At 43.9% G+C, this 25,934-nt stretch overlaps 2 protein-coding genes across 7 annotated transcripts; one reads left to right on the top strand and one right to left on the bottom strand.

The window, feature by feature from the left end:
- Positions 1–1,195: 1,195 nt before the first annotated feature.
- LOC118385096 (solute carrier family 25 member 45) lies at positions 1,196–9,921 on the top strand. 4 transcript variants are annotated; one of them, XM_035771951.2, is made up of 7 exons: positions 1,196–1,343; positions 2,530–2,585; positions 2,688–2,731; positions 2,842–2,913; positions 8,384–8,572; positions 8,654–8,906; positions 9,202–9,921. In XM_035771951.2, exons 2-7 carry the CDS (start codon positions 2,549–2,551, stop codon positions 9,483–9,485), a joined length of 879 nt encoding a protein of 292 aa, XP_035627844.1. In that variant the 5' UTR covers positions 1,196–1,343; positions 2,530–2,548; the 3' UTR covers positions 9,486–9,921. The 4 variants fall into 4 exon arrangements, with proteins under 4 accessions (XP_035627844.1, XP_035627843.1, XP_052377000.1 ...); XM_035771950.2 differs by lacking the exon at positions 1,196–1,343 and adding an exon at positions 1,368–1,717; XM_052521040.1 differs by lacking the exons at positions 1,196–1,343; positions 2,530–2,585; positions 2,688–2,731; positions 2,842–2,913 and adding an exon at positions 6,069–6,407.
- A 2,092-nt stretch (positions 9,922–12,013) lies between these two features.
- On the bottom strand, positions 12,014–25,928 carry LOC118385095 (neutral alpha-glucosidase AB-like). 3 transcript variants are annotated; one of them, XM_035771948.2, is made up of 25 exons: positions 25,660–25,928; positions 25,299–25,400; positions 24,995–25,103; positions 24,695–24,822; positions 24,377–24,556; positions 24,007–24,072; positions 21,622–21,688; positions 21,259–21,352; positions 21,001–21,097; positions 20,345–20,516; positions 20,112–20,232; positions 19,697–19,932; positions 19,437–19,563; positions 15,558–15,637; positions 15,199–15,339; positions 14,956–15,052; positions 14,724–14,825; positions 14,380–14,623; positions 13,792–13,856; positions 13,553–13,629; positions 13,350–13,424; positions 13,104–13,217; positions 12,889–13,001; positions 12,692–12,792; positions 12,014–12,481 (listed from the first exon to the last, which is right to left on the bottom strand). In XM_035771948.2, the coding sequence occupies exons 1-25, from the start codon at positions 25,677–25,679 to the stop codon at positions 12,372–12,374; spliced, it is 2,838 nt and encodes a 945-aa protein (XP_035627841.1). In that variant the 5' UTR covers positions 25,680–25,928; the 3' UTR covers positions 12,014–12,371. The 3 variants fall into 3 exon arrangements, with proteins under 3 accessions (XP_035627841.1, XP_035627840.2, XP_035627842.2); XM_035771947.2 differs by lacking the exon at positions 25,660–25,928 and adding an exon at positions 25,548–25,570; XM_035771949.2 differs by lacking the exons at positions 24,007–24,072; positions 25,660–25,928 and adding an exon at positions 25,548–25,569.
- Positions 25,929–25,934: the final 6 nt, after the last annotated feature.

Here is a 25,934-nt window from a genome sequence, read left to right as displayed (position 1 = left end):
AGATATCATTTGCCACCAGAAATGTGTTCAACATCCACTGAAGTAGCTCGCTGGCAATTTGACTACATAGCTACAGTAGTTGCCGTGGTAACCATTCAAACAGACTTGCTAGTTTAGCTAACCAACCCATCAGTCCAAGCTTGCCATTATGAAAATCCAATTCAACAATGGCAGTAATGTTTTCAATTGGACTTTTGCTTTCAAAAGCAGCTCAAACATAGAACATGTAAAAATGAACTATAACCATTGAATTCATACTTGCAAAAATACCTGCAATTATAAACTGGGTGGTTTTGAGCCCTGAATGCTGATTGGCTGACATCCGTGGTATATCAGACTGTATACTACAGTTATGACTAAACATTTATTTTTTTACTATTCTAATTATGTTGGTAACCAGTTTATAATAACAATAAGGCAACTCAGCAGTTTTTGGTATATGACCAAAATACCATGGCTAAGTATTCAGTTCTTAGATCATTTATTATAACATGGGAGAGAGGGGACAAAGGGCAGGTCGAGGACGGCAGGCAGAGGTCGGTAATCCAAAACAGCGTCAATAAGAGACAGAATGGTCAGACCCAGAAGGACGAGAAACCAAGCTAGTAAGACTTGACAAGACGAACTGGCAACAGACCAGCAAAAAAAAAAAAAAAAAAAAAAACACAGGTATAAATACACAGGGGATAATGGAGGAAAATGGGAGACAACTGTTGGGGGGTGGAGACAAGCACAAGACAGGTGAAACAGATCAGGGTGTGACACTAAGGGCTTTGCAACAGCCGTGGTATATCAGACCGTATACCATGTGTTTGACAAAGCATTTATTTTTACTGCTGTTACTTTGGTAACCAGTTTATAATGGCAATAAGGCACCTTAGGGGTTTGTGATATTTGGCCAATATACCACGGCTAACGGCTGTATTCAGGCACTCCGCATTGCGTCGTGCCGAAGAACAGCCCTGACCCATGGTATATTGACCATATACCACACCCCCCTCGGGCCTTATTGCTTAATTATAAACTGGGTTGTTCAAGCCCTGAATTCTGATTGGCTGACAGCCGTGGTATATTTAAACAATAAGGCCAGATTAGGTTTGTTATATATGGCCAGTATACCATGGCTAAGAGCTATATATATTTTTATTTATAGCGGACAGTGCACATTTCTACCGCTCAAGGTCAGCAAAACCCTACCCTAGAAAAATTAATCAAAGACGATTTGCCTTGAGATTTAGTACTTTGTAGGCAGTCAGACAATAGTCAGTTCGATCAAGAAAGTATAATGTTCCGATATAACTTGTGTTGGTGTGTATTCTACGATGAGGTAACGCTCAAATCAGGTAAATCTTCCTCTTGATCTAGGTCACCAACCAAATTTTCTCGTCGAACCCACTCTTCAAAATATTTGCTTTCATTCTTTTAAGCGCAAAAAGCAACGTGGATGTTCGCCCCAAATTCATTTAGTATATTTTTTAACTGGTTTACTGCTCCAGACTGATGTGGGCGTTTATTAAGTCTGCACAGGTTGAAAAGCAGCATATCACTAGCTATATACAAGCCATATAAGCAATGCTGTATGCTTTTGCGACCTATATTTTCTATCAATGATTTAGAATGGGACTCCAATAGATATCTTGACATTGAACAGTCAACCCTGTGCAGATTCTTATCTTTTTTTGGTACTGTACTTGCGGTGGCTTGCTTTTGAAGACAGGTAAGTGATAATGTCTGTGTTCAGATTGACCTACGAACAGTAGGCATACTGTTAAGAGATCTGAAAAACCAAGATCAACCAATGGGAAATATGATTATACTCTTCGGTAAAGTATTTCTTTTTAGGCCAATCTAGGTTGAAACGGTACACATACAGAGGTTCAAGAACCTCGCTAGACATCCACAGTAAAATAGAAGGATGTATTGTCAAAGGAAACAGTCAAATAGTAATGTACTGGGAAAGATGGGTTAGTTTGTGGATGATGGGTTAGTTTGTGGATGATGGGTTAGTTTGTTAGTTTCTGAGGTTTGGAATTAAGATGGCAGTGTGCTGTATGTGAGCGAAAATAGCTGTAAGTAGCAGTAAAGGCATAATGTTGTCTGTTAGTCCCCAAACCCTGCCCCCTTAAAAACAATAAAACATTGACATGCACAAGACTGCAAGGATTGCACTCCCAAGCTCAAAGATCACTCTTTGAGATCCAGAACCATGTGCTGTGAAATCTGTATTAAAGTTGAATGAGTCTACCCACTGGGCAAACACTGGTTGAATCAACATTGTTTACACGTCATTTCAATTAAATTATGTTGATCCAACGTTGATACATTGAATTGACGTCTGTGCCCACTGGGTAATGTCATCAGAGAAAATGATTCATCATTTAATATTTTCCCCTAAAATGTAATGGCTATTCATGTATCATCATAAAAAATGCTGAATTCTGACTAGATGGTTACAAGGTGAGAGATTGTAAACCCAACTACCTTGATTAACCTGGGACTGATAGTTGTACTGTAATTTATCTGTTTTAGTGTGAGCAAGCAACTGAGCATGCCGTTTGTGGAATTCATAGCAGGATGCCTCTCAGGTAATGTATAGGAAGGAGTAACATAGATCTTTGTGTATAAAAACATTTTTGGACATGAATATGGAGAGTGAATTTAACTAGGCGTATATTAATATGTTCTAGGAGCAGTGGGGTTGGCTTTTGGTCATCCAATAGACACAGTGAAGGTACAAGTATTGGACTCACTCAAACTTTATGATTATATCCACTAATTTAGACCAAGGAATCTAAACTTGTTGACAAGTCACATAATATGTATATTATACTCCATGTGTAGGTGCGTCTGCAGACCCAGGTTAAATACAAGGGGATTTGTGACTGTGTGGCGAGGACATACACGCGTGAAGGGGTAAGGTTTTGAATACTTTGGTATTATGTGACTCATCCCACTGTGCATAGTGTAACGGTATAACTTTACGTCCGTCCCCTCGCCCATACCCGGGCGCGAACCAGGGACCCTCTGCACACATCGACAACAGTCACCCTCGAAGCATCGTTACCCATCGCTCCACAAAAGCCGCGGCCCTTGCAGAGCAAGGGGAACTACTCCTTCAATGTCTCAGAGCAAGTGACGTAACCGATTGAAACGCTATTTAGCGTGCACCGCTAACTAAGCTAGCCGTTTCACATCCTTTACACTAGCATGTAATTTCAATGTTGATAATTGGGTGATATTTGGTTGAGACGAACAATGAGATTACAACCTATATTCACCAACTCAAAAAGACACCCAAAAGTTAGATGCATTTCCAGTGTGTTATGACTAATCTTTCAACCATCTAAAAGCACAACCAAATTCCAATGAAAAAAACAATGTCTTCTTTTTGGTTTAGTTTTCACTCAGATGTCTATCACTGCGCTTTCAACCATGCACAGCAATGTTCAAGTGGGAATACAATGTCAGGATTTTAGTTTATTTATACAATATATTTAATGTGTTAATGTGTTATCGCTGTGCTTCATCTAATAGCAGAACCAAATTGCCTGGATTGCTGTTGAGAATACATTAAAAGTACATAGTGCAGGGGATCTATGCCGTTCGAGATTCTGCACAGATTATTACACAAAGGTGAAGATCTCCACAGACCTGTGACGACCTATGCATGTTATCTTGAACATCCACACTTTACATTATTACATAAAAATACATGTATAGTTACAGCAACCTCAAAATGTGGCCATGGATATGTTACTCATTTTGAGGTAAAATGTTACATTAGTTTGTAAGATAGCCTTAACGAAGGCTATTTACTGTATTACAAAAGTCATATTAAATTGTATTTGGTTGACAAAGTATTTATCATCAAGGTCAGTGCTAGTGGGAAAAGAGAAGTGCCTTTTTTTCTTTTCTTTTTTAATTGGGAGGAGGGGGCATCGGGGCGTCAGAGTTATTTAAGATACTCTTCAAAGAGGTAGAGTTTCAGATGTTTTCCCCAAAATAGGAAGGGACTCTGCTGTCCTGACTTTAGGGAGAAATTTGTTCCACCATTGGGGTGCCAGGACAGAGAAGAGCTTTGACTGGGCTGAGCAGGAGCTGTCCTCCCGTAGGGGTGGGAGGGCCAAGAGACCCAAGGTGGAGGAAAGGAGTGCTTGGTTTGGGATGTAGGGTTTGAGCATAGCCTGAAGGTAAGGAGGTGCAGTTCCCTTGCTGCTCCATAGGCAAGCACCAGGGCTTCAACTGGAAGCCAGTGGTGTGAGGAGGAGTGACATGGGAGAATATTGGTTGAACACCAGGCGAGCTGCAGCATTCTGGATAAGTTGCAGGGGTTTGATGGCACAAGTGTAGAGCCCAGCCAACAGAGTTGCAGGAGTCTAGACGGGAGATTACAACTGCCTGGAATAGGACCTGCGCCGCTTCCTGTGTGAGGAACGGTCGGACTCTACAGATGTTGTAGAGTATGAACCTGTAGGAGTGAGTCACTGCTTTGATGTTTGCAGAGAACGACAGGTTGTAGTCCAGTGTCATGCCAAGCTTCTTTGCACTCTGGGAGGGGGACACCGTAGAGTTGTTAACAGTGATGGAGAGATCTTGGAGTGGGCAGATCTTCCCCTGGAGGAAGAGTAGCTCAGTTTTGTTGAATTTGAGCTTGAGGTGGTGGGCTGACATCCAAGCTGAGATGTCTGCCAGGCACACAGAAATGTGTGTCGCCACCTGTGTGTCAGAAGGTGGGCAGGTTGTTGGGCAGCTGGACATCACTAGTCACATGATTTCATCTGGAGAGAGGTGAGAAAGAGCTCAACGCGTAGGGTAGTTCTGTGTGAGTGGGACTAGTGGACTTAGTAGGCTGAGTGAATGAGGAGCGGATGTTGTCAACCTTTTTTCAAAGTGGTTGACAAAGTCGTCCACAGAGAGGGAAGGGGGAGGTGGAGGATTAAGGAGGGAGGAAAAAGTGGAGAGAGGTTTCCCAGGGTTGGCGGCAGAAGCTTGACATTTAGAGTGACATTTAGACATTTAGAGTGGCAAAGATATACAGAGGAAAATAAGTTACAGAGGAGGGTGTGGAAGGATGATAGGTCCTCCAGAAGTTTATTTTCCTCCATTTCCCCTCAGCTGCCCGCAGCCCTGTTCTGTTAGAATGCAGTGAGTCACCCAGCCACGGAACGGGAGGGGAAGGTCAGGCCGGCTGGGAGGTAAGGGGACAGTGAGAGTCAAAGGATGAGGAAAGGGAGGAGAGGAGGGTTGAAGAGGCAGAGTTAGGAGACAGGTGGGAAAAGGATTTAGCAGATGGAAGAGAGGATAGGATAGAAGAGGAGAGAGTACCGGGAGAGAGAGAGCAAAGATTGCGGTGGCGCATGACCATCTGGGTAGGGGCTGAGTGGTTAGGGTTGATGGAGAGAAAAGAAAAAGTAGTTATCAGAGACCTGGAGGGGAGTTGTAGTGAGATCAGTAGGCAAACAGCCTCTAGTAAAGATGAGGTCAAGCATATTTTCTGCTTTGTGAGTAGGAGGTGACTGGGAAAGGGTGAGGTCATGAGGAAAGGAGTGGAAAGAAAGAGGTGGAAATAAATGAATTGAAGTCCTTGTCGGGAGGTTAAAGTCGCCCAGTACGATGAGTGGTGAGCCGTCATCATAAAATGAGCTTATCAAGGTGTTAAGCTCATTGGTTGTCAACACAACCAAATATCAACATTTGAACGAGATGTATCTTCTGCTTGGATAGTTCCATCTGTGCCACTGTCTGGCTTTAATTCCAGTTTGTTTATGAATTAATAATCAATATGTTGGATTTATGTCTCCATCTCAACCAAAAATCTAATTTAAAGAATAGGACTAAATCAAAACAAACTTGAAATGCACTTTAAATAAAGTTTGATTTGATTTAGTCCTATTCTTTAACTAGATTTTTAGTTGAGATAGAGCCCTATTTGGTAAAAGACCAAGTTCATATTATGGCAAGAACAGCTCAAGAGAAATGACAGTCCATCATTACTTTAAGACATGAAGGTGTCACGCCCTGGTCGAAGTATTTTGTGTTTTTCTTCATGTATTTGGTCAGGCCAGGGTGTGACATGGGTTTTTGTATGTGGTGTGTAGCTTAGTGGGATTGTAGCTTAGTGGGGTGTTCTAGGAGAGTCTGTGGCTGTCTGAAGTGGTTCTCAATCAGAGGCAGGTGTTTATCGTTGTCTCTGATTGGGAACCATATTAGGCAGCCATATTCTTTGGTTGTATTGTGGGTGATTGTCCTGAGTGTCTTGATGTCCTTGTTTGATGACACAAGTATAGGCTGTTTTCATTTTGTAGTATTTGTGTTTAGTCGCGTTTACTTTCAATAAACATGGATCGCAATCGACACGCTGCAGTTTGGTCCGACTCTCCTTCACCATATGAAGACCGTAACAGAAGGTCAGTCAATCCAGGAAAATTTCAAGAACTTGGAAAGTTTCTTGAAGTTCACTCACAAAAACCATTAAGCGCTCTGATGAAACTGGTTATCATGAGGACTGCCACAGGAAAGGAAGACCTAGAGTTACCTCTGCTACAGAGGATAAGTTCGTTAGACTTAACTGCACCTCAGATTGTAGCACAAATAAATGCTTCACAGAGTTCAAGTAACAGACACATCTTAACATGAACTGTTCAGAGGAGACTGCGTGAATCAGGCCTTTATGGTTGTATTGCTGCAAAGAAACCACTACTAAAGGACACCAATAAGAAGAAGAGACTTGCTTGGGTCAAGAAACACGAGCAATGGACATGAGACCGGTGGAAGTCTGTCCTTTGGTCTGATATGGTCCAAATTTGAGATTTTTGGTTCCAACGGCTGTGTCTTTGTGAGACGCATGGTAGGTGAATGGATGATCTCCGTATCTGTGGTTCCCACCGTGAAGCATGGAGGAGGTGTGATGGTGCTTTGCTGGTGACATTGTTGTTGATTTATTTAGAATTCAATGCACACTTAACCAGCATGGCTACCACAGCATTCTGCAGGGATACGCCATCCCATCTGGTTTGCGCTGAGTGGGACTATCATTTGTTTTTCAACAGGACAATGACCCAACACACCTTCAGGCTGTGTGTGGGCTATTTGACCAAGAAGGAGAGTGATGGAGTGCTGCATCAGATGATCTGGCCTCCACAATCACTCAACCTCAACCCAATTAAGATGGTTTGGGATGAGTTGGACCGCAGAGTGAAGGAAAAACAGCCAACAAGTGCTCAGCATTTGTGGGAACTCCTTCAAGACTGTTGGAAAAGCATTCCAGATGAAGCTGGTTGAGAGAATGCCAAGAGTGTGCAAAGTTGTCATCAAGGCAAAGGGTGGCTACTTTGAATAATCTAAATTCAAAAATACTTGTTTAACACTTTATTGGTTACTGCATGATTCCATGTGTTTGTTCATAGTTTTGATATCTTCACTATTATTCTACAATGTATAAAATAGTAAAAATAAAGAAAAACCCTTGAATTAATAGGTGTCCAAACTTTTGAATGGGACTGTAGTTTTAATGAACCTCACTGAGTATAGAAAACATTACAAACACCTGCTCTTTCTATGACATAGACTGACCAGGTGAATCCAGGTGAAAGCTATGATCCTTTAATGATGTCACTTGTTAAATCCACTTCAATCAGTGTAGATGAAGGAGGAGACAGGTTAAAGACAACTTTTTAAGCCTTGAGACTCGATTGTGTATGTGTGCCATTCAGAGGGTGAATGGGCTAGACAAAAAATGTAAGTGCCTTTCAACACGGTATGGTAGTAGGTGCCAGCCCAGGTGCACCGGCTTGTGTTAAAAACTACAACGCTGCTGGGTTTTCCACACTCAACAGTTTCCTGTGTGACATCCAGCCAACTAGACACAACTGTGGGAAGCACTGGATTCAACATGGGCCAGCATCGCTGTGGAACGCTTTCAACACCTTGTAGAGTCCAGTAAATCTTAGTTTTTAGGGGAGCTCTCACAACAATCAATTACCAAAGGGTAGCTTCTGATAGATCAATTCTCCAGGAGGAGGTGCTGCCCAGCCTATAGTTTGTTTTCTTCTGATAGTAGATTTTATCATTGATCATCTGAAGTTCTTTTAAAGGTACAAATTCAACATTTTATTCAAGGTTTGTCTATGTTGAAATTTGGTTATGATGACATAATCCTGTGGTTGAAATCTTACCCAGAGAACAAGTTGATTTACTTTTTTCAAAACTAATGTATTTTCCTCGTAGAGTTCACGTCACAATACGTTGACAAATTATGTTGAAACAACGTTGATTCAACCAGTTTGTGCCCAGGGATTTGTCGATTGAGTGTTTTATATTTTCTCTACATTGTTGTACCATCAGTAATTCCTTAACTATACTATTTTTGTATTTGTTGGATCAGATCCCTGGGTTCTTCAAGGGCATGACATTTCCTGTCCTGACTACTGGCATCACCAACGCTGTGGTCTTTGGTTCCTATAGCAATGCTTTAGACTGCCTCACCCAGTCCCAACGGAATGACCGAATCCAAGGCAACCCTGTCTCTGCATCAGCAGTCTTCGCAGCTGGCTGTTTCTCAGGTCTGGCACAGGTAATATGGAACGTGCTTTAAATGGCCCTGAAATATGGCATTATGTGTCCTTTTTAACACCAAGCTTGTCTTTGCTGCCAGGTGGTGGTTACTGCGCCTGTTGACCTGGTGAAGGTACGCTTGCAGTCCCAGACCAAGAGCTGGGCTGGTGTCGGTGGTGACGGGTATCGAGGTCCCATTCACTGTGTGACTGTCATCCTGAGGGAGGAGGGTCCAAGGGGATTGTTTCGGGGGGGGTTGGCTCTTACCCTGAGAGATGTACCCTGCTATGGAATCTACTTCTTGCCTTACGAAATGACCTGCAGGTTTCTGACTGAAGAAGGCAAACGGCCAGGTCAGTTGGAGAGAGAGATTGTGTTCCAGGCCATCTTTTCACGTGAAAAGATTGCTATATTATGTGGTTCCTGAGATGTTACGCTCATCTCCAGGCATTTTGAGATATGATAAACTGTTATACGTCACTGCAATAAAGTCGACTTGGAGTGTGTGTGTCATTAACAGTTCAAAGGCCATGCTAGTCTGTGAGAAGAAAGCGAGTCTGTGTCTAGATTTGACCGTTTATTGCTGATGGTTTGAGTGCTAGTGCAATTACATAGATTTTCAGGTAATTATTTGGTTTGTATCTGCAGGCACATTTGCAGTATTGATGGCGGGTGGGGTGGCAGGCGTGGTGACGTGGGCCTTTGCCACGCCCATGGATGTGATTAAAGCGCGGCTGCAGATGTCCGGTGCTGGGGGCCGGGTGTACCAGGGGGTCCTGCACTGCATGAGTGTGAGTCTGAAGGAGGAGGGGGTGAGAGTGTTCTTTAAGGGGCTCCTCCTGAACAGCCTGAGGGCCTTCCCTGTCAACGCAATCACCTTCCTCAGCTATGAGCGCCTGATGCGTTTTCTCACCCGGCCGTCTGCAGACTGACCACAAGACTATATGCATCTCCTGGATACACTCTGGTCGGACTAAATGATGGAAAGAATAGCAACATTGGATGGGCAAACCATTATCTGAAATGAACTGGTATATACAGTATACCTTAGCATGCTATACTCAATTGTATCTGCTAGACTGGAGTTTCACACTTTGTGTTATCCTCAATGTGGGCACTCAAGACAGGGCTCATGATGCTGTTTTAGTAGGACACAGTGCTGTGATATAAGGTGTCACCATACTTATGGATGCAAACTGTCATACAGCATCACCTCTCACAGAGCTATGATACCATCAGTATTTTATATCATGAGACAACAACCTTGAATATGAAAACACCTGGAAACCAAATGTTTATACCAAGACATGGTGTATTTATGTACGAACTTCATAGCCTTCATTTATACATTTTTAATAAACAAAATGTGAAGCAAATGGGAATGTAGTTGGTTTATTGCTGACAACCAATCCTCAATTCAAATCAACTTTTTTTAGTTAAACCCCCTTCCCCAAAATGTAAACATTTAGTAAAATGACGCGTCTTTTACTTGTTGCATTAATGTATTCACCCCTTTGGATTTATTCACATTTTGTTGATTGACAAAGTGGGATTGAAATGGACTTAGTGATTTGTCATTGAGCATCAGAATACCAAAGTGAAAAGATTTCAAAAATGTTAACATAAGTTGTTGCAAAACTCAGCCCTTTTGTTTAGAGAAGCCTAAATTAGTTCAGGAGTCAAATGCGGCTTAACAAATCACAAGTTACATGGACTCACTCTGTGTGAAATAATAGGGGTTGACATTTCTTTTAATGACTACCTCTTCCTCTGTCCCCAATACATACATTGAACTACAAAGACTAGGCGGCTTTTCAAAAGCCTCAGAAGGGCAGTGATTGGTAGATTAAATATCTGATCTGGTATTGTTATCCATCTTTAAGCATGGTCAAGTTTATTATGCTGTGGATGATGTATTAAACCACACACACAAAGACAGTCGTTGAACTGAGCTGCAAGACAGGAAGGAAACTGCTAAGAGATGTCACCATTGGTGCTTTTAAAACAGCTCCAGTTAAAATGGCTGTGAAGGGAGAACTGAGGATGGATCAACATTTCAGTTACTCCACAATGAAATGTAAAAAATAAAATAACCTTTTTGGCCTAAATGCAAAGCCTTATGCTTGAGACAAATCCAACATGTCACTGAGTAACTACCTCCCCCTTTTCAAGCATTGTGGTGGCTGCATCATGGTATGGGTATGATTGACGTTGGCAAAGACAGGAGTTTCAGGATAAAAATAAATGGGATGGAACTAAGCTTTACACCAAACACAGGAATTTACCTTTCAGCATGACAATAACCAACAACCCAAGGCCAAATCTACACTGTAGCAGGACAATAACCAACAACCCAAGGCCATATCTACACTGTAGCAGGACAATAACCAACAACCCAAGGCCATATCTACACTGTAGCAGGACAATAACCAACAACCCAAGGCCAAATCTACACTGTCGCAGGACAATAACCAACAACCCAAGGCCAAATCTACACTGTAGCAGGACAATAACCAACAACCCAAGGCCATATCTACACTGTAGCAGGACAATAACCAACAACCCAAGGCCAAATCTACACTGTAGCAGGACAATAACCAACGACCCAAGGCCAAATCTACACTGTCGCAGGACAATAACCAACAACCCAAGGCCATATCTACACTGTAGCAGGACAATAACCAACAACCCAAGGCCATATCTACACTGTAGCAGGACAATAACCAACAACCCAAGGCCAAATCTACACTGTCGCAGGACAATAACCAACAACCCAAGGCCAAATATACACTGTAGCAGGACAATAACCAACAACCCAAGGCCAAATCTACACTGTCGCAGGACAATAACCAACAACCCAAGGCCAAATCTACACTGTAGTAGGACAATAACCAACAACACAAGGCCAAATCTACACTGTAGCAGGACAATAACCTACAATACAAGGCCAAAGCTACACTGTAGACAGTGGATGTTCCAAGTGGCCAAGTTACAGTTTTGACTTAAATCTGCTTGGAAATCTATGGCAATAATTGAAAATGGCTGTCTAGCCATGATCCTCAACACCTTCCCAGATCTTGCACAATCCAGCTATGCTAAAGCTCTTGAGACTTACCTAAGAAAATCACAGCTGTACATTGCTGCCAAAGGTGATTCAGGGGAGTGAATACTTATCTATTCAAGGTATAGTTATTTTTAATTTACATTCTAATAAAATATTCCACTTTGACAGAGCAATAATGTAGATCAATTACAAAAAACAATTAAATTAATTTCAATCCCACTTTGTAACGCAACAAAATGTGAAAAAAATCCAAGGGGGTGAATACTTAACACCCACTGTATTTCATCATGTCCGATAGGTCATCTCTTCTTCATACTTGTCTAGTCACAATGCTAACCCATGTAAAAGCAAAGACATTAACTTGTAACAAAAATGGAAAGGAAAAAAATACAAACATTACATTTGGACATTCATTGTCATCATTTATTTATTTTATTTAGCTAGTCATAGAGTCATTATCATCAGTCATAATTTCAACCCTGGAAAAAATATTTCTTAAAATTAAGTATCAAAGATTCAGCCTCTTGTTAGTGGTGCAGAATTTCTCCTGACTAACACCATTTGTGGTCCTGAGTTTCATACTCTTTCAACAACCCTGATCCATTTCTCCTGCGGTTTGGGTAACTGCTCCAAATCCTAGCCAGACTTTTGAATCTGGTTGTGTGCTTTTCTGTAGTTGTATGTTTACTTGTTTGTCCAAAAGTCTGCGTGTGACATTTCATTTGTCTCTTGACTTCTGTGTGTGTGTCCTGTGTTACCGCAGATGTAATGTCCAGTTGACCCCTGCGTTCACGCCTGGCTTACGAAGAGTTAAGACTGCCGTGTCCGGGTCAAACTCAAACTCCACAGAAGACTCCCCACCATCTGTGGAGGATGGGTGAAGAACATCAGGCACATTGTAACAAACCCCAAAGTTCACAACCCGTACCAATTTCTGCACTAGCCTGCCAACACAAAAATAACTTCGCTGCAACAACTTATTTTTTCATTACCAGACCAGAAGGAAATTCAGGGGAAACTCCTGGCTCTACACGTGACACCATGTTGCCTGGTTATTGATGGTACATGACTAACCTGTCGTTGTGAGGGTGACAGCATCAGGCTTCTGAGCTCCCAGGATGTTCACTTGCTCTACCCAGGAGGCCGTGGGAAACTGGGAGTCAGGAGACAGATCACTGCAGCATCAGAGAAAGAGACAGGTTACACTCGATACAGAAACACAGGGAGAACATGGCCTGGTTGGAATGATAATGTTAGTTAGAGGGACAGACCTCGATGAGAGGCTGTTCGCAGTGAAACTCAGGCGTCTGTGAATAAACTGCTTGTCTGTCTTGTGTTTAAAGGTGTGACCATCATCTATGTAAATCTCTCCTTCTGCTTTGCCCTGGAACAAAGAGAAACATTTAAATGACGACAAAGCCCCTGCAAGTAAAATGGTACAACAACAACGGTAGTGATATCATAGTGGTGTAAACGAAGGTTATACCTGTGAGTCAAGGGCCACGTAGAGGGTGTAGGGATCGTTCTCCATGCAGGCTGAGGACCTGCGAACACGGTTCTTCCGGCAGATAATGGAACCTCCTCGCTGGAACACTGGAATCTGAGAGAGGAAGAGGTGGTGGGACAGAGAAGAGAGAGAGAAAAGCGAGAGAGTTATTTGTGGGAAAAGGTGCTGAGAGGTGGGTGATGGCTAAAGACTATAGGAGTTGAGAGAAACAAACAGAGAACCTACTGAGCTCATGGTGACCGGGATAGAGAGGTTCTGAGCTCCGTCATGTCTCTGGAACGTGTGGACGTCATACCAGACCTGTGACGGGGAGAGAAGCGCGAGGATGTCAGAGGACGAGAAGATATCAGGTTGACTGAACATGTGGTATATTTCAACAGGCAAAACTCCAGGTCAGCCTTCCCTCTCTCTCCATCCTCAAAACTCACCTCGCCATTCCCAGGTAAGTAGGCTGTGACCCCACTAGACCTTTCATCTGTTACAGGGTGAACCAGAAGATCTCTGCCTGATGAACACACAGGGGGAGAGGTAGCCTGGGGTAATGCATCATCCTCACCAGGTTGAAGAGCTCAACTTCATCCAAACATTTAGGTATTCAAAAGTATTGTACCATAAAAAGTTAAGAAGTACATACCGGTCTAAAGGCCGCTCTCCCTAACCTACTTACCAATCAGGAACTCATTGTCAATGGAAAATGTGGCAATATCCTCTGGATACTCCACCCACAGGGGCCTATAGTACAGAGAGAGAGAGAGAATACAACCCAAGGTGAATCAAAATACAAGGATTCTCTCTAATATCTTCTCAAAGACTGGTGCCAGCTATAGACCTTCAAAACATAGACGTGGCAGGGCTCGACATTAACACTTGTCCGCTTGCCTGGGCATGTAAAACAAATATTCAGAAAGACGATTATAGAGTTACGTTTTCCGCATGGACAAGTAAAAAAAAGCCTACTCCGATCAGAATGAGATAGTGTGCGGATCAAAAACCTGCACACCCAGTAGCTCTCCACATATGGGTTTTATACAGTAGCCTATCAGTGCAGTATAGCAGGAGACAATACATGGGATCAGAGACCAGCAGCCTTCCATTTTCAATAACAGTGATAATAATGGTATTATGGTGTTACAGAAGATTGTTTATTTTTGCACTTAGTGACTTGAGCTGACAAATAAAAAGTTAACAAAAAATTAACTAAAAAGTGTCTAAAAAAAGTTAATGTCAAGCCCTACATGGGGCTTGATGAGCCTACCTCATGACAGGCTGGCCAGTGCGTTGGGCATGGTAGAACTGCAGGTACCAGTAGGGAAGAAGTGTGTAGCGCTGACGCACAGCCTCCCGGATGAGAGCTGTGTTGTCAGGGCCAAAAAGCCAGGGCTCCCTCCGCGGGGTGTCCAGGTGGGCGTGGGCACGGAAGAAGGGCTGGTAGGCCCCCGCCTGGTACCAACGCACCAGCAGCTCCGCACTGGGAGTCTTAAAGAAACCACCCACGTCAGCTGGGATGAGAGGAGTGATTAGGATACTTTAAGAATTACAATCAAACAAGGACAGACCGAGCCATCCAATCTGTGCAGCACCAATCCCTGCCAGCCTCACCTCCACAGAAGGAGATGCCAACCAGGCCCAGGCTGAGACACATGGGGATGGACATCTTCAGGTGGCCCCACTCAGCTGCATTATCACCAGTCCAAACTGCACCTGGAGGAGAGTGGGTGAATGCGTGTGTGTGAGAGAGTAAACACTTCAAGAGTGGGTTGGGGGTTCAGTGAATACATACAGTATACAACATTTATGGTAACCAGAGGGAGGCGTTATTGAAGGGTCTAACCATAGCGCTGAGACCCAGCGAAAAAGGCCCTGGTCAGGACAAAAGGCCTCTCCAACCCCCCGGAGCGCTGGATCTGACCCTCTGCTGTCGCCATTTGCTGAGAGAGGGAAAGAAGGGAAGACTGAGTAGATGGCAGTAAATAATAAGGATGCTGTAACTAATCCAAAACAATCCCAACAGTGTGGACAGTGAACACCCCCGGGGCTATCTAGTCCTAGTAACGCCCTTCCTTCCCTTCCTCACCACGTAGAAGCCGTAGAGGTTGTGGATGTCTCTGTGCTCCCAGGGCCCATGGAGGGCATCCTTGTGCATGGTGACCTCTGGACCGTTGAACACAGATGGCTCGTTCATGTCGTTCCACGTGTACAGGTTCTCCATCGAGCCCTGGAGAAGAGAAACAGGAGATAATGACATGTCAGTACATCTGTGGTCTCAGTAGCTCAAGGCTCCAGCAGCTTTACTGGTTAACCAGTGACATCAATGCTAACTGACTCAGTGAAGAGGACAAAGTTTCCAAAGGAAGTCAAGAAAGAAGAAGGAAAGAGAAAAAAAGTAACTGTTTAAAATGTGGAGTTGAGACTAACTGACACGGGGTTACTCACCTCATACTGGTCATAGGCAAACATGCTGGCCCACCACTTCCTCATCTCAGGGTTGGTAAAATCTGGGTAACCTGCATTCCCTTTAACAAGGAAATATAGAGTACATATACATAACAGTTCTAAACAATTCTAGCCTTTGGGTGACTGAATCAGTAGAAAAACAGGCTAATCTTATAATGCGTTGACATTTATTGACATTTATCGTTCCCATAGCAACGATAAAAACATTCCCAAACCAGAAACCGTGGATTGATGGCAGCATTCGCGTGAAACTGAAAGCGCGAACCACTGCTTTTAATCAGAGCAAGGTGTCTGGTAACATGTCCGAATATAAACAATGCAGCTATTCCCTCCGCAAGGCTATTAAACAAGCTAAGCGTCAGTACAGAGACAAAGTGGAATCTCAATTCAATGGCTCAGACACAAGAGGCATGTGGCAGGGTCTACAGTCAATCACGGACTACAAGAAGAAACCCAGCCCAGTCACGGACCAGGATGTCTTGCTCCCAGGCAGACTAAATAACTTTTTGCCCGCTTTGAGGACAATACAGTGCCACTGACACGGCCTGCAACGAAAACATGCGGCCTCTCCTTCACTGCAGCCGAGGTGAGTAAGACATTTAAACGTGTTAACCCTCGCAAGGCTGCAGGCCCAGACGGCATCCCCAGCCGCGCCCTCAGAGCATGCGCAGACCAGCTGGCCGGTGTGTTTACGGACATATTCAATCAATCCCTATACCAGTCTGCTGTTCCCACATGCTTCAAGAGGGCCACCATTGTTCCTGTTCCCAAGAAAGCTAAGGTAACTGAGCTAAACGACTACCGCCCCGTAGCACTCACTTCCGTCATCATGAAGTGCTTTGAGAGACTAGTCAAGGACCATATCACCTCCACCCTACCTGACACCCTAGACCCACTCCAATTTGCTTACCGCCCAAATAGGTCTCGACCCCGCCCTGTGCAACTGGGTACTGGACTTCCTGACGGGCCGCCCCCAGGTGGTGAGGGTAGGCAACAACATCTCCTCCCCGCTGATCCTCAACACGGGGGCCCCACAAGGGTGCGTTCTGAGCCCTCTCCTGTACTCCCTGTTCACCCACGACTGCGTGGCCACGCACGCCTCCAACTCAATCATCAAGTTTGCGGACGACACAACAGTGGTAGGCTTGATTACCAACAACGACGAGACGGCCTACAGGGAGGTGAGGGCCCTCGGAATGTGGTGTCAGGAAAATAACCTCACACTCAACGTCAACAAAACTAAGGAGATGATTGTGGACTTCAGGAAACAGCAGAGGGAACACCCCCCCATCCACATCGATGGAACAGTAGTGGAGAGGGTAGCAAGTTTTAAGTTCCTCGGCATACACATCACAGACAAACTGAATTGGTCCACTCACACTGACAGCGTCGTGAAGAAGGCGCAGCAGCGCCTCTTCAACCTCAGGAGGCTGAAGAAATTCGGCTTGTCACCAAAAGCACTCACAAACTTCTACAGATGCACAATCGAGAGCATCCTGGCGGGCTGTATCACCGCCTGGTACGGCAACTGCTCCGCCCTCAACCGTAAGGCTCTCCAGAGGGTAGTGAGGTCTGCACAACACATCACCGGGGGCAAACTACCTGCCCTCCAGGACACCTACACCACCCGATGTTACAGGAAGGCCATAAAGATCATCAAGGACATCAACCACCCGAACCACTGCCTGTTCACCCCGCTATCATCCAGAAGGCGAGGTCAGTACAGGTGCATCAAAGCTGGGACCGAGAGACTGAAAAACAGCTTCTATCTCAAGGCCATCAGACTGTTAAACAGCCACCACTAACATTGAGTGGCTGCTGCCAACACACTGTCATTGACACTGACCCAACTCCAGCCACTTTAATAATGGGAATTGATGGGAAATGATGTAAATATATCACTAGCCACTTTAAACAATGCTACCTTATATAATGTTACTTACCCTACATTATTCATCTCATATGCATATGTATATACTGTACTCTACATCATCGACTGCATCTTTATGTAATACATGCATCACTAGCCACTTTAACTATGCCACTTTGTTTACTTTGTCTACATACTCATCTCATATGTATATACTGTACTCGATACCATCTACTGTATGCTGCTCTGTACCATCACTCATTCATATATCCTTATGTACATATTCCTTATCCCCTTACACTGTGTATAAGACAGTAGTTTTGGAATTGTTAGTTAGATTACTTGTTGGTTATCACTGCATTGTCGGAACTAGAAGCACAAGCATTTCGCTACACTCGCATTAACATCTGCAAACCATGTGTATGTGACAAATACAATTTGATTTGATTTGATTGACATTTATTGCCAAAATATTGCCCTGGAGGTAGAACTCAGCGATTTCCGTTAGATGGGGAAAATTTCAGAAAAACGTATGATTTAGCTTTTTGGTCTTAATTTAAAAGGTTAGTGCTAGGCATTAGGGTTAGTGGTAGGGTTAGTGGTATGGTTAAGGTAAGGTTTAAATCAGATTTCATGACTGTGGCTGTGCCAGCAAGTGACCACTCTGCAGAGCTGCTTCCAGGGCAACATTCATGACAAATGCTAACCTGCACTGTGTTGTCTGGTACGTTTTAGAATTTATCAATAAATAAATACACAAAATTACCAAAGGTATGTGGACACCTGCTCGCCTAACATCCCATTCCAAAATCATAGGCATTAACATTGAGTTGGTTCCCCCTTTGCTGCCATAACAGCCTCCACTCTTCTGGGAAGACTTTCCACTAGATGTTGGAATATTGCTGTGGGGACTTGCTTCTATTCAGCCACAAGATCATTAGTGATGTCGGGCACTGATGTTGGGTGATTAGGCCTGTCACACAGGCTTCGTTCCAGTTCATCCCAAAGGTGTTCGATGGGGTTGAGGTCAGTGCTCTGTGCAGGCCAGTCGTCACCGATCTCGACAAACCCTTTCTGTGTGGACCTTGCTTCATGCGCAGGGGCATTGTTATGCTGAAACAGAAAATTCCTCAAACTGTTGCCACAAAGTTTGAAGCACAGAATTGTCTAGAATGTAATTGTATGCTGTAGTGTTAAGATCTCCCACCACTGGAAGTAAGGGGCCTAAACCAAACCATGAAAAACAGCCCCAGACCATTATTCCTCCTCCACCAAACTTTACAGTTGGCACTATGCATTGGGGCAGGTAGCGTTCTCCTGGCATCTGCCAAACACAGATTTATCCGTCGGACTGCCAGATGGTGAATCGTGATTCATCACTCCAGAGAATGCGTTTCCACTGCTTCAGAGTCCAATGGCAGCAAGCCTTACACCATTCCAGCCAACGCTTGGCATTGCGCATGGTGATCTTAGGCTTGTGTGCGGCTGCTCGGCCATGGAAACCCATTTCATAAAGCTCCCGACAAACTGTTATTGTGCTGGCGTTGCTTCCAAAGGAAGTTTGGAACTCTGTAGTGAATGTTGCAACCGAGAACAGACTATTTATGTGCCATGGGCTTCAGCACTCGGCGGTCCCATTTTGTGAGCTTGTGTGGCCTACCACTTCGCGGCTGAGCCGTTGTTGCTCCAAGACGTTTCCACTTCACAATATCAGCACTTACAGTTGACTGGGGCAGCTCGAACAGGGCAGAAATTTGACGAAGTGACTTGTTGGAAAGGTGGCATCCTATGACGGTGCCACATTGAAAGTCACTGAGCTCTTCAGTAATACCATTCTACAGCCAATGTTTGTCTATGGAGATTGTATGGCTGTGTGCTCAATTTTATATACCTGTCAGCAACGGGTGTGACTGAAATAGCCGAATCCACTAATTTGAAGGGGTGTCCACATACTTTTGTACACAGTGTACATATTGACATGTTCCTACCTGGCCAGCACCAGCCCTCATAGTCTCCGCCATCTTTGTTTTTTATGTAGTAGCCTCGAGAGCGAATCTCAGTGTGGATCTTATAGCTGCTGTCCACCTTAATGTGAGGGTCCACTATGGTCACCATCTGTGGACAGCCGGGACAGGAGAGGACGCAGTGAGTGGAGGAGGAAGAGAGAACAGTGCCAAAAATGTAAATGATCTTCTAATTACCACACACACACCATTTCAAAATTCTATGTTTCCATCATTAAGTTCACCTTGCGTCTCTTATCCAGGAGGCCCTGCAGCATGTCTTTGGGCTGTGGGAACTTGTTGTTGTCCCAGGTAAAGTAGCGCTTGCCGTCCGTGTGCTCAATATCCAGCCAGATGAAGTCATAGGGGATGTCGTGTTCATCAAAGCCCTGGTCCACCGCACTCACATCTTCCTGGTCGTTGTAGTTCCAACGGCACTGGTGGTAGGCCAGCGAAGAGAGAGGGGGGAAGGCCTGAGTTCCTACGACAGCCAGAGAACAGGTCATTTCTAAAGTGAAGGTAACACTTCTGGGATAGGGAGCAGTGAAGCTATAAACCAACCATGTATTGAACATTAAAATGTGCTTGGTGTGAATATGTAGAATATACCGTGAGTGACGTGTACCTGTGTTCCTGTTAGTGAGTGTGTATGTAGTGTACCTGTTAAGGAAGAGTACTGTGTGAACACATCATTAGGTCGTGGTCCCAGCATGATGAAGACGTCAATGATGCCACTCTCAGAGATCCATCGGACGTCTGTCTGAGGGACCTCACTGGAGCCCTGAACGCAATCAAACATGCACAAAGAGGATTCAGAGATCAAACCAAGTGGATCCAAGGGCAAAGAAGGAAAGGCAAGACAGTGTGTGAGATCCAGTCACACACACACCCACCTGTCCAGAGCTGACGTCCACCCAAGTCTCTGCTGCGTTAAGCCAGAAGAGACCCATAGTCCTGTGGGTGTTGTGTGAGAGGAGGACAGGCACTGCTCCATACAGAGCCATAGGGTTAAAGAGCTCATACTGGAACACATCCAGGTTATAAAGCCTGTAGGGGTCTCCTCCACTAAGGAGAGGAACAGGAATCACTGGGTTAGCACTGGATGACCAACAAAAGGGGAGGCAGGTAGCCTAGTGGTTAGAGTGTAGGGGCGGCAGGTAGCCTAGTGGTTTGAGGGTAGGGGCGGCAGGTAGCCTAGTGGTTAGAGTGTAGGGGCGGCAGGTAGCCTAGTGGTTAGAGTGTAGCCTAGGGGGGGCGGCAGGTAGCCGAGTGGTTAGAGTGTAGGGGCGGCAGGTAGCCTAGTGGTTAGAGCGTTGGACTAGTAACCGAAAAGGTTGCAAGATCGAATCCTCGAGCTGACAAGGTTAACATCTGTTGTTCTGCCACTGAACAAGGCAGTTAACCCACCCACCCACTGTCATTGAAAATAAGAATTTGTTCTTAACTGACTAGATACTGACCTAGATAATAAAAGTAAAATAAATCAGAAAACTACACTTTGATGAGCTGAATGCAAATGACATTGGGGCAAGGGCGTTTATAGTCTCACTCTGTGTTTTTCAGTCTGAGGCCGTCTGCGTGTTCAGGGATGCCGTAGACGTGTTCTACTCCAGGCAGGGAGAAGTCCAGACTGATGGAGGAGGGACCTGTAGGACAGGAGGCAGGTTACATTAGAGCAGTGTTTTTATTTATATATATTTTAAAAATGTAACACATGATGTCAATGTTAAGTAAATAGGTGAAAACAAATAAATGGACTTGAGTAACAGTTTGTTTTACTATGGAATTGTAGTGTACAATGATGTACCATTAGGCTTGGTGTCAGCATGGGTCTTGAATGTCTCCTCCCACATTCCTGGCTGATCCACCTCTTCTTCTGCTTCCTCCTCTCCTTCTGACACCTGGAAAGAGAGGGGTTTTGTGGAGAACCAGAAAAGAGGCCAAACGTGTAGCTAAAGTGTCTCAGAAAGGTGCTACTCGTACACACCCTAGTTCAAAGTTCACATCAAATTGATACCAGAAGTTGGAGCTCTTCTCGCACCCTACTAGGCTACTACTCACAACCTGTTATCTCTACACACTTTGAACACAAAAAAATGGACAGAACGGAGTCTATAAATGCATCAATAAACCCATGCAGTGTTTGTATCAGAACAATAACACCACACACCTTTTCCTTGTCATGCTTCTCTGTGTCCTCTTTCTCCCCAGCTTCCTCTGTGTCTGTTTGGCTTTTGCTGCATCACACAATAATACATATCAATGTCAAAAGAGTGATTGATTGCTATAGAAACCACATGGAGAAATGTGAGGAACAAGTAAAGCAATATAAACTGCTTTTCATCACCTGGATTGACATGTTGTTAGTGATCGATTGAAGGACAAACTCTTTCCATTTGAGTTAAACATGCATTACAGTGCCTTGCGAAAGTATTCGGCCCCCTTGAACTTTGCGACCTTTTGCCACATTTCAGGCTTCAAACAAAGATATAAAACTGTATTTGTTTGTGAAGAATCAACAACAAGTGGGACACAATCATGAAGTGGAACGACATTTATTGGATATTTCAAACTTTTTTAACAAATCAAAAACTGAAACATTGGGCGTGCAAAATTATTCAGCCCCTTTACTTTCAGTGCAGCAAACTCTCTCCAGAAGTTCAGTGAGGATCTCTGAATGATCCAATGACCTAAATGACTAATGATGATAAATACAATCCACCTGTGTGTAATCAAGTCTCCGTATAAATGCACCTGCACTGTGATAGTCTCAGAGGTCCGTTAAAAGCGTAGAGAGCATCATGAAGAACAAGGAACACACCAGGCAGGTTCGAGATACTGTTGTGAAGAAGTTTAAAGCCGGATTTGGATACAAAAAGATTTCCCAAGCTTTAAACATCCCAAGGAGCACTGTGCAAGCGATAATATTGAAATGGAAGGAGTATCAGACCACTGCAAATCTTCCAAGACCTGGCCGTCCCTCTAAACTTTCAGCTCATACAAGGAGAAGACTGATCAGAGATGCAGCCAAGAGGCCCATGATCACTCTGGATGAACTGCAGAGATCTACAGCTAAGGTGGGAGACTCAATCAGTCGTATATTGCACAAATCTGGCCTTTATGGAAGAGTGGCAAGAAGAAAGCCATTTCTTAAAGATATCCATAAAAAGTGTCGTTTAAAGTTTGCCACAAGCCACCTGGGAGACACACCAAACATGTGGAAGAAGGTGCTCTGGTCAGATGAAACCAAAATTGAACTTTTTGGCAACAATGCAAAATGTTATGTTTGGCGTAAAAGCAACACAGTACATCACCCTGAACACACCATCCCCACTGTCAAACATGGTGGTGGCAGCATCATGGTTTGGGCCTGCTTTTCTTCAGCAGGGACAGGGAAGATGGTTAAAATTGATGGGAAGAAGGATGGAGCCAAATACAGGACCATTCTGGAAGAAAACCTGATGGAGTCTGCAAAAGACCTGAGACTGGGACGGAGATTTGTCTTCCAACAAGACAATGATCCAAAACATAAAGCAAAATCTCCAATGTAATGGTTCAAAAATAAACATATCCAGGTGTTAGAATGGCCAAGTCAAAGTCCAGACCTGAATCCAATCGAGAATCTGTGGAAAGAACTGAAAACTGCTGTTCACAAATGCTCTCCATCCAACCTCACTGAGCTCGAGCTGTTTTGCAAGGAGGAATGGGAAAACATTTCAGTCTCTCGATGTGCAAAACTGATAGACATACCCCAAGCGACTTACAGCTGTAATCGCAGCAAAAGGTGGCGCTACAAAATATTAATTTAAGGGGGCTGAATAATTTTGCACGCCCAATTTTTCAGTTTTTGATTTGTTAAAAAAGTTTGAAATATCCAATAAATGTCGTTCCACTTCATGATTGTGTCCCACTTGTTGTTGATTCTTCACAAAAAAAATACAGTTTTATCTTTATGTTTGAAGCCCGAAATGTGGCAAAAGATCGCAAAGTTCAAGGGGGCCGAATACTTTCGCAAGGCACTGTATGTACTGGCATCTTGTTGACATAGCAGTTCATCTTAACTTGTGTTTGCATTGATCTTAATGTTGGGGTTGCACAAAAATGTGCAGATTAAGTTAGGATTCAGCCCATAGAAAATGACTTGGTAATGGGCTTGGTAATATGCCCACATTTCTAAAAACTTTGCAGGACAATGATTCAGAAGATTTTTTATTTGTTAATAATTATCCATGGGTAAACCAATCAAATCACTGAACAATAAAATATGACATGCAATAATTTGTTTAGTTTAGAGGGTGGTGGGAAGCTTAGTAAATATATGTACACTACACTGAGCAGTAGAGGCTGTACAGACTTATGGAGAAATTGCACACAGCAACATGTTTACATATATGTAGTTGCTCTAGTAAAGTTAAGATCAAAAGTAAAAATCTGTTGACCTTATTTTTGACTTGTGGCATTTCTACTATAAAACAATACAGCCGCAAGCTATTTCAGTAGTTCAACTCAGGTGTCACACAAACATTACAGCAAGAGGCAAGCTAAGACCAGTTACCTAGAGAAAACGCTCTTGATCTTATCCCACATGCTACCGACTGTGCTACTTATTTTGTGGGAAATACTGGAGGACATGGTGAGAAACAGGAGGGAAAGGAAAGGAACAGAATAGGATGGGAAAACAGATCAGTACAGCACAGCTAAGTGCATTTTAGAAAACCTTTGAGACAATTATCAAATTCAGCAGGAGAGCACAAGTGGAAGCCTTCATTAAAAAGCCTTCCATGAAATTACACAACATATTACACGGCAATATTCCATCAAAGTCCATCCATGACAGGTCTAGTATATGCATTCAATTGCATTGTTCCATGTGATATAAATGCATGGTTTCATCCTGTACATGCAAGACTGCATAAGCGACTCACGTGTCCTTGCGTATGCGGAGCTGCTCGAAGGCTAGCAGGCCCCGGGAGTTGAGGGACAGCAGCACCTGTGGGCCCTCCATGATGTCCAGGCGGAAGGGTTGGGCACTGAGGATGAGCCTCCAGTCCTCCCCACCCAGAGACAACACCACCCTGTGCTCATCCTGGGCCACCACTGACATACTGCATTGGAGAGAAACGGCCATCACACCCATGCCAACACACCCACTATGGACCTTCTCTATACTTTACATCCATTACAAAACCATCCCAGAATGTGAGACATCAATAGTGGGCTGATATTGAAATGAAGAAACTCACAGTTCAGTGGGAGGGTCAGTGATGAGAACATCAGGCACCTCATATCGAGGCTTGATGGGCTTCAGCTCATTGATCTTCACTCTGGTCATGTTCCCCTGAAGGCGATACAGCTCGAGCAGCAAGAGCACCTGAACACAGGCAATGAAATTATCACACGGTTTGCACGATGTGGGAAAACACTAAGTGTATGGTGGATTTCCATCGTGTGCCATTCAAGTAATCCATTATAAAAGCTAAGTAATTTCACCCAATCTCCATGACAACTTATTTACGTGTGCAGCAGGTCTTGTTCATTCTGACCTTATTATTGTTATTCAGGAGCTGCACTGTGAGGTGGGAGTCACTGAGTTCCAGGGTCTCCAGTAAGGCTGTGTATGATGACTGGCCTGGCTTCATCGCCCTTTGACGACTACACACACACACACACACACACACACACACACACACACACACACACACACACACACACACACACACACACACACACACACACACACACACACACACACACGTTATTTCGTTTAGGTCTCAAAATGTCCATCTAGGTAACGTTATTGTTGTTACACATTTTTCTACAAGTGAATTGATGGTAGGCAGCCATCACCTGCAGAAGGCACTCTGGTCACATGTTTTGAAGTTGCTGCGATCCACAGCTTGAGTGATGCTCAGGAAAACAGACAGCACGAGCAAACGATATAGGCACATCCTAGGGAAGAATGGAAATAAACAGTGATGTAACTATGTTTGCAATTATCATATTCCAGCTAGCTAAATCATGTTGCTGCTGAACTGATTAGTTAGGTAGGTAGTTTTCCTCTAGGTTGCAAGCTATCCGTGACAAAAGACAACTGACCAAATGCGGCATTTATAGATAATATCCACAAAGACTGATGCAATAGTACACATGTTTTCTGTTGTAATGGCTTGCTAGCAGGCTAACTGAACCTGAATTCTGAAATAACTACCGTTCAATGAAGCTCGCCATCTTGATTCAGCTTGCTTACGCTCTCGATTCAGCTTGCTTACGCTCTCAAGCCTCGCCCCTTCAAATCATGTGCACGCAGATGATTTGACAAATAGAAAGTATAGATGCCTATAAGAAACAAAATATGTTATTTGGGGGACAGTCAGAGCCAACCCTGTCCATCCTGTAGAAGTATTGGCACATTTTCGAATTAGACGAACTCCTGTTATTGCCTTAACTTGAAATGGTAGTGGGATGCTATAATAATAAATGCTC

The sequence above is a fragment of the Oncorhynchus keta genome, chromosome 6 (assembly GCF_023373465.1).
Source record: "Oncorhynchus keta strain PuntledgeMale-10-30-2019 chromosome 6, Oket_V2, whole genome shotgun sequence".
NCBI lineage: Eukaryota > Metazoa > Chordata > Actinopteri > Salmoniformes > Salmonidae > Oncorhynchus > Oncorhynchus keta.
The sequence above is the reverse complement of the archived record's forward strand: the minus strand, read 5'-3'. Positions and strand labels throughout refer to the sequence as shown.

Excerpts from the sequence above, each read along its gene's own strand:
- LOC118385096 (XM_035771951.2), top strand. The coding sequence starts at position 2,549 with ATGCCGTTTGTGGAATTCATAGCAGGATGCCTCTCAG. Across the intron at positions 2,914-8,383 it reads GGACATACACGCGTGAAGGG|ATCCCTGGGTTCTTCAAGGG; the intron begins GTAAGGTTTTGA and ends TTGTTGGATCAG. Across the intron at positions 8,907-9,201 it reads TGAAGAAGGCAAACGGCCAG|GCACATTTGCAGTATTGATG; the intron begins GTCAGTTGGAGA and ends TTGTATCTGCAG.
- LOC118385095 (XM_035771948.2), bottom strand. The coding sequence starts at position 25,679 with ATGGCGAGCTTCATTGAACG. Across the intron at positions 25,104-25,298 it reads GACCAGAGTGCCTTCTGCAG|TCGTCAAAGGGCGATGAAGC; the intron begins GTGATGGCTGCC and ends GTGTGTGTGTAG. Across the intron at positions 20,233-20,344 it reads TGGACGTCAGCTCTGGACAG|GGCTCCAGTGAGGTCCCTCA; the intron begins GTGGGTGTGTGT and ends GATTGCGTTCAG.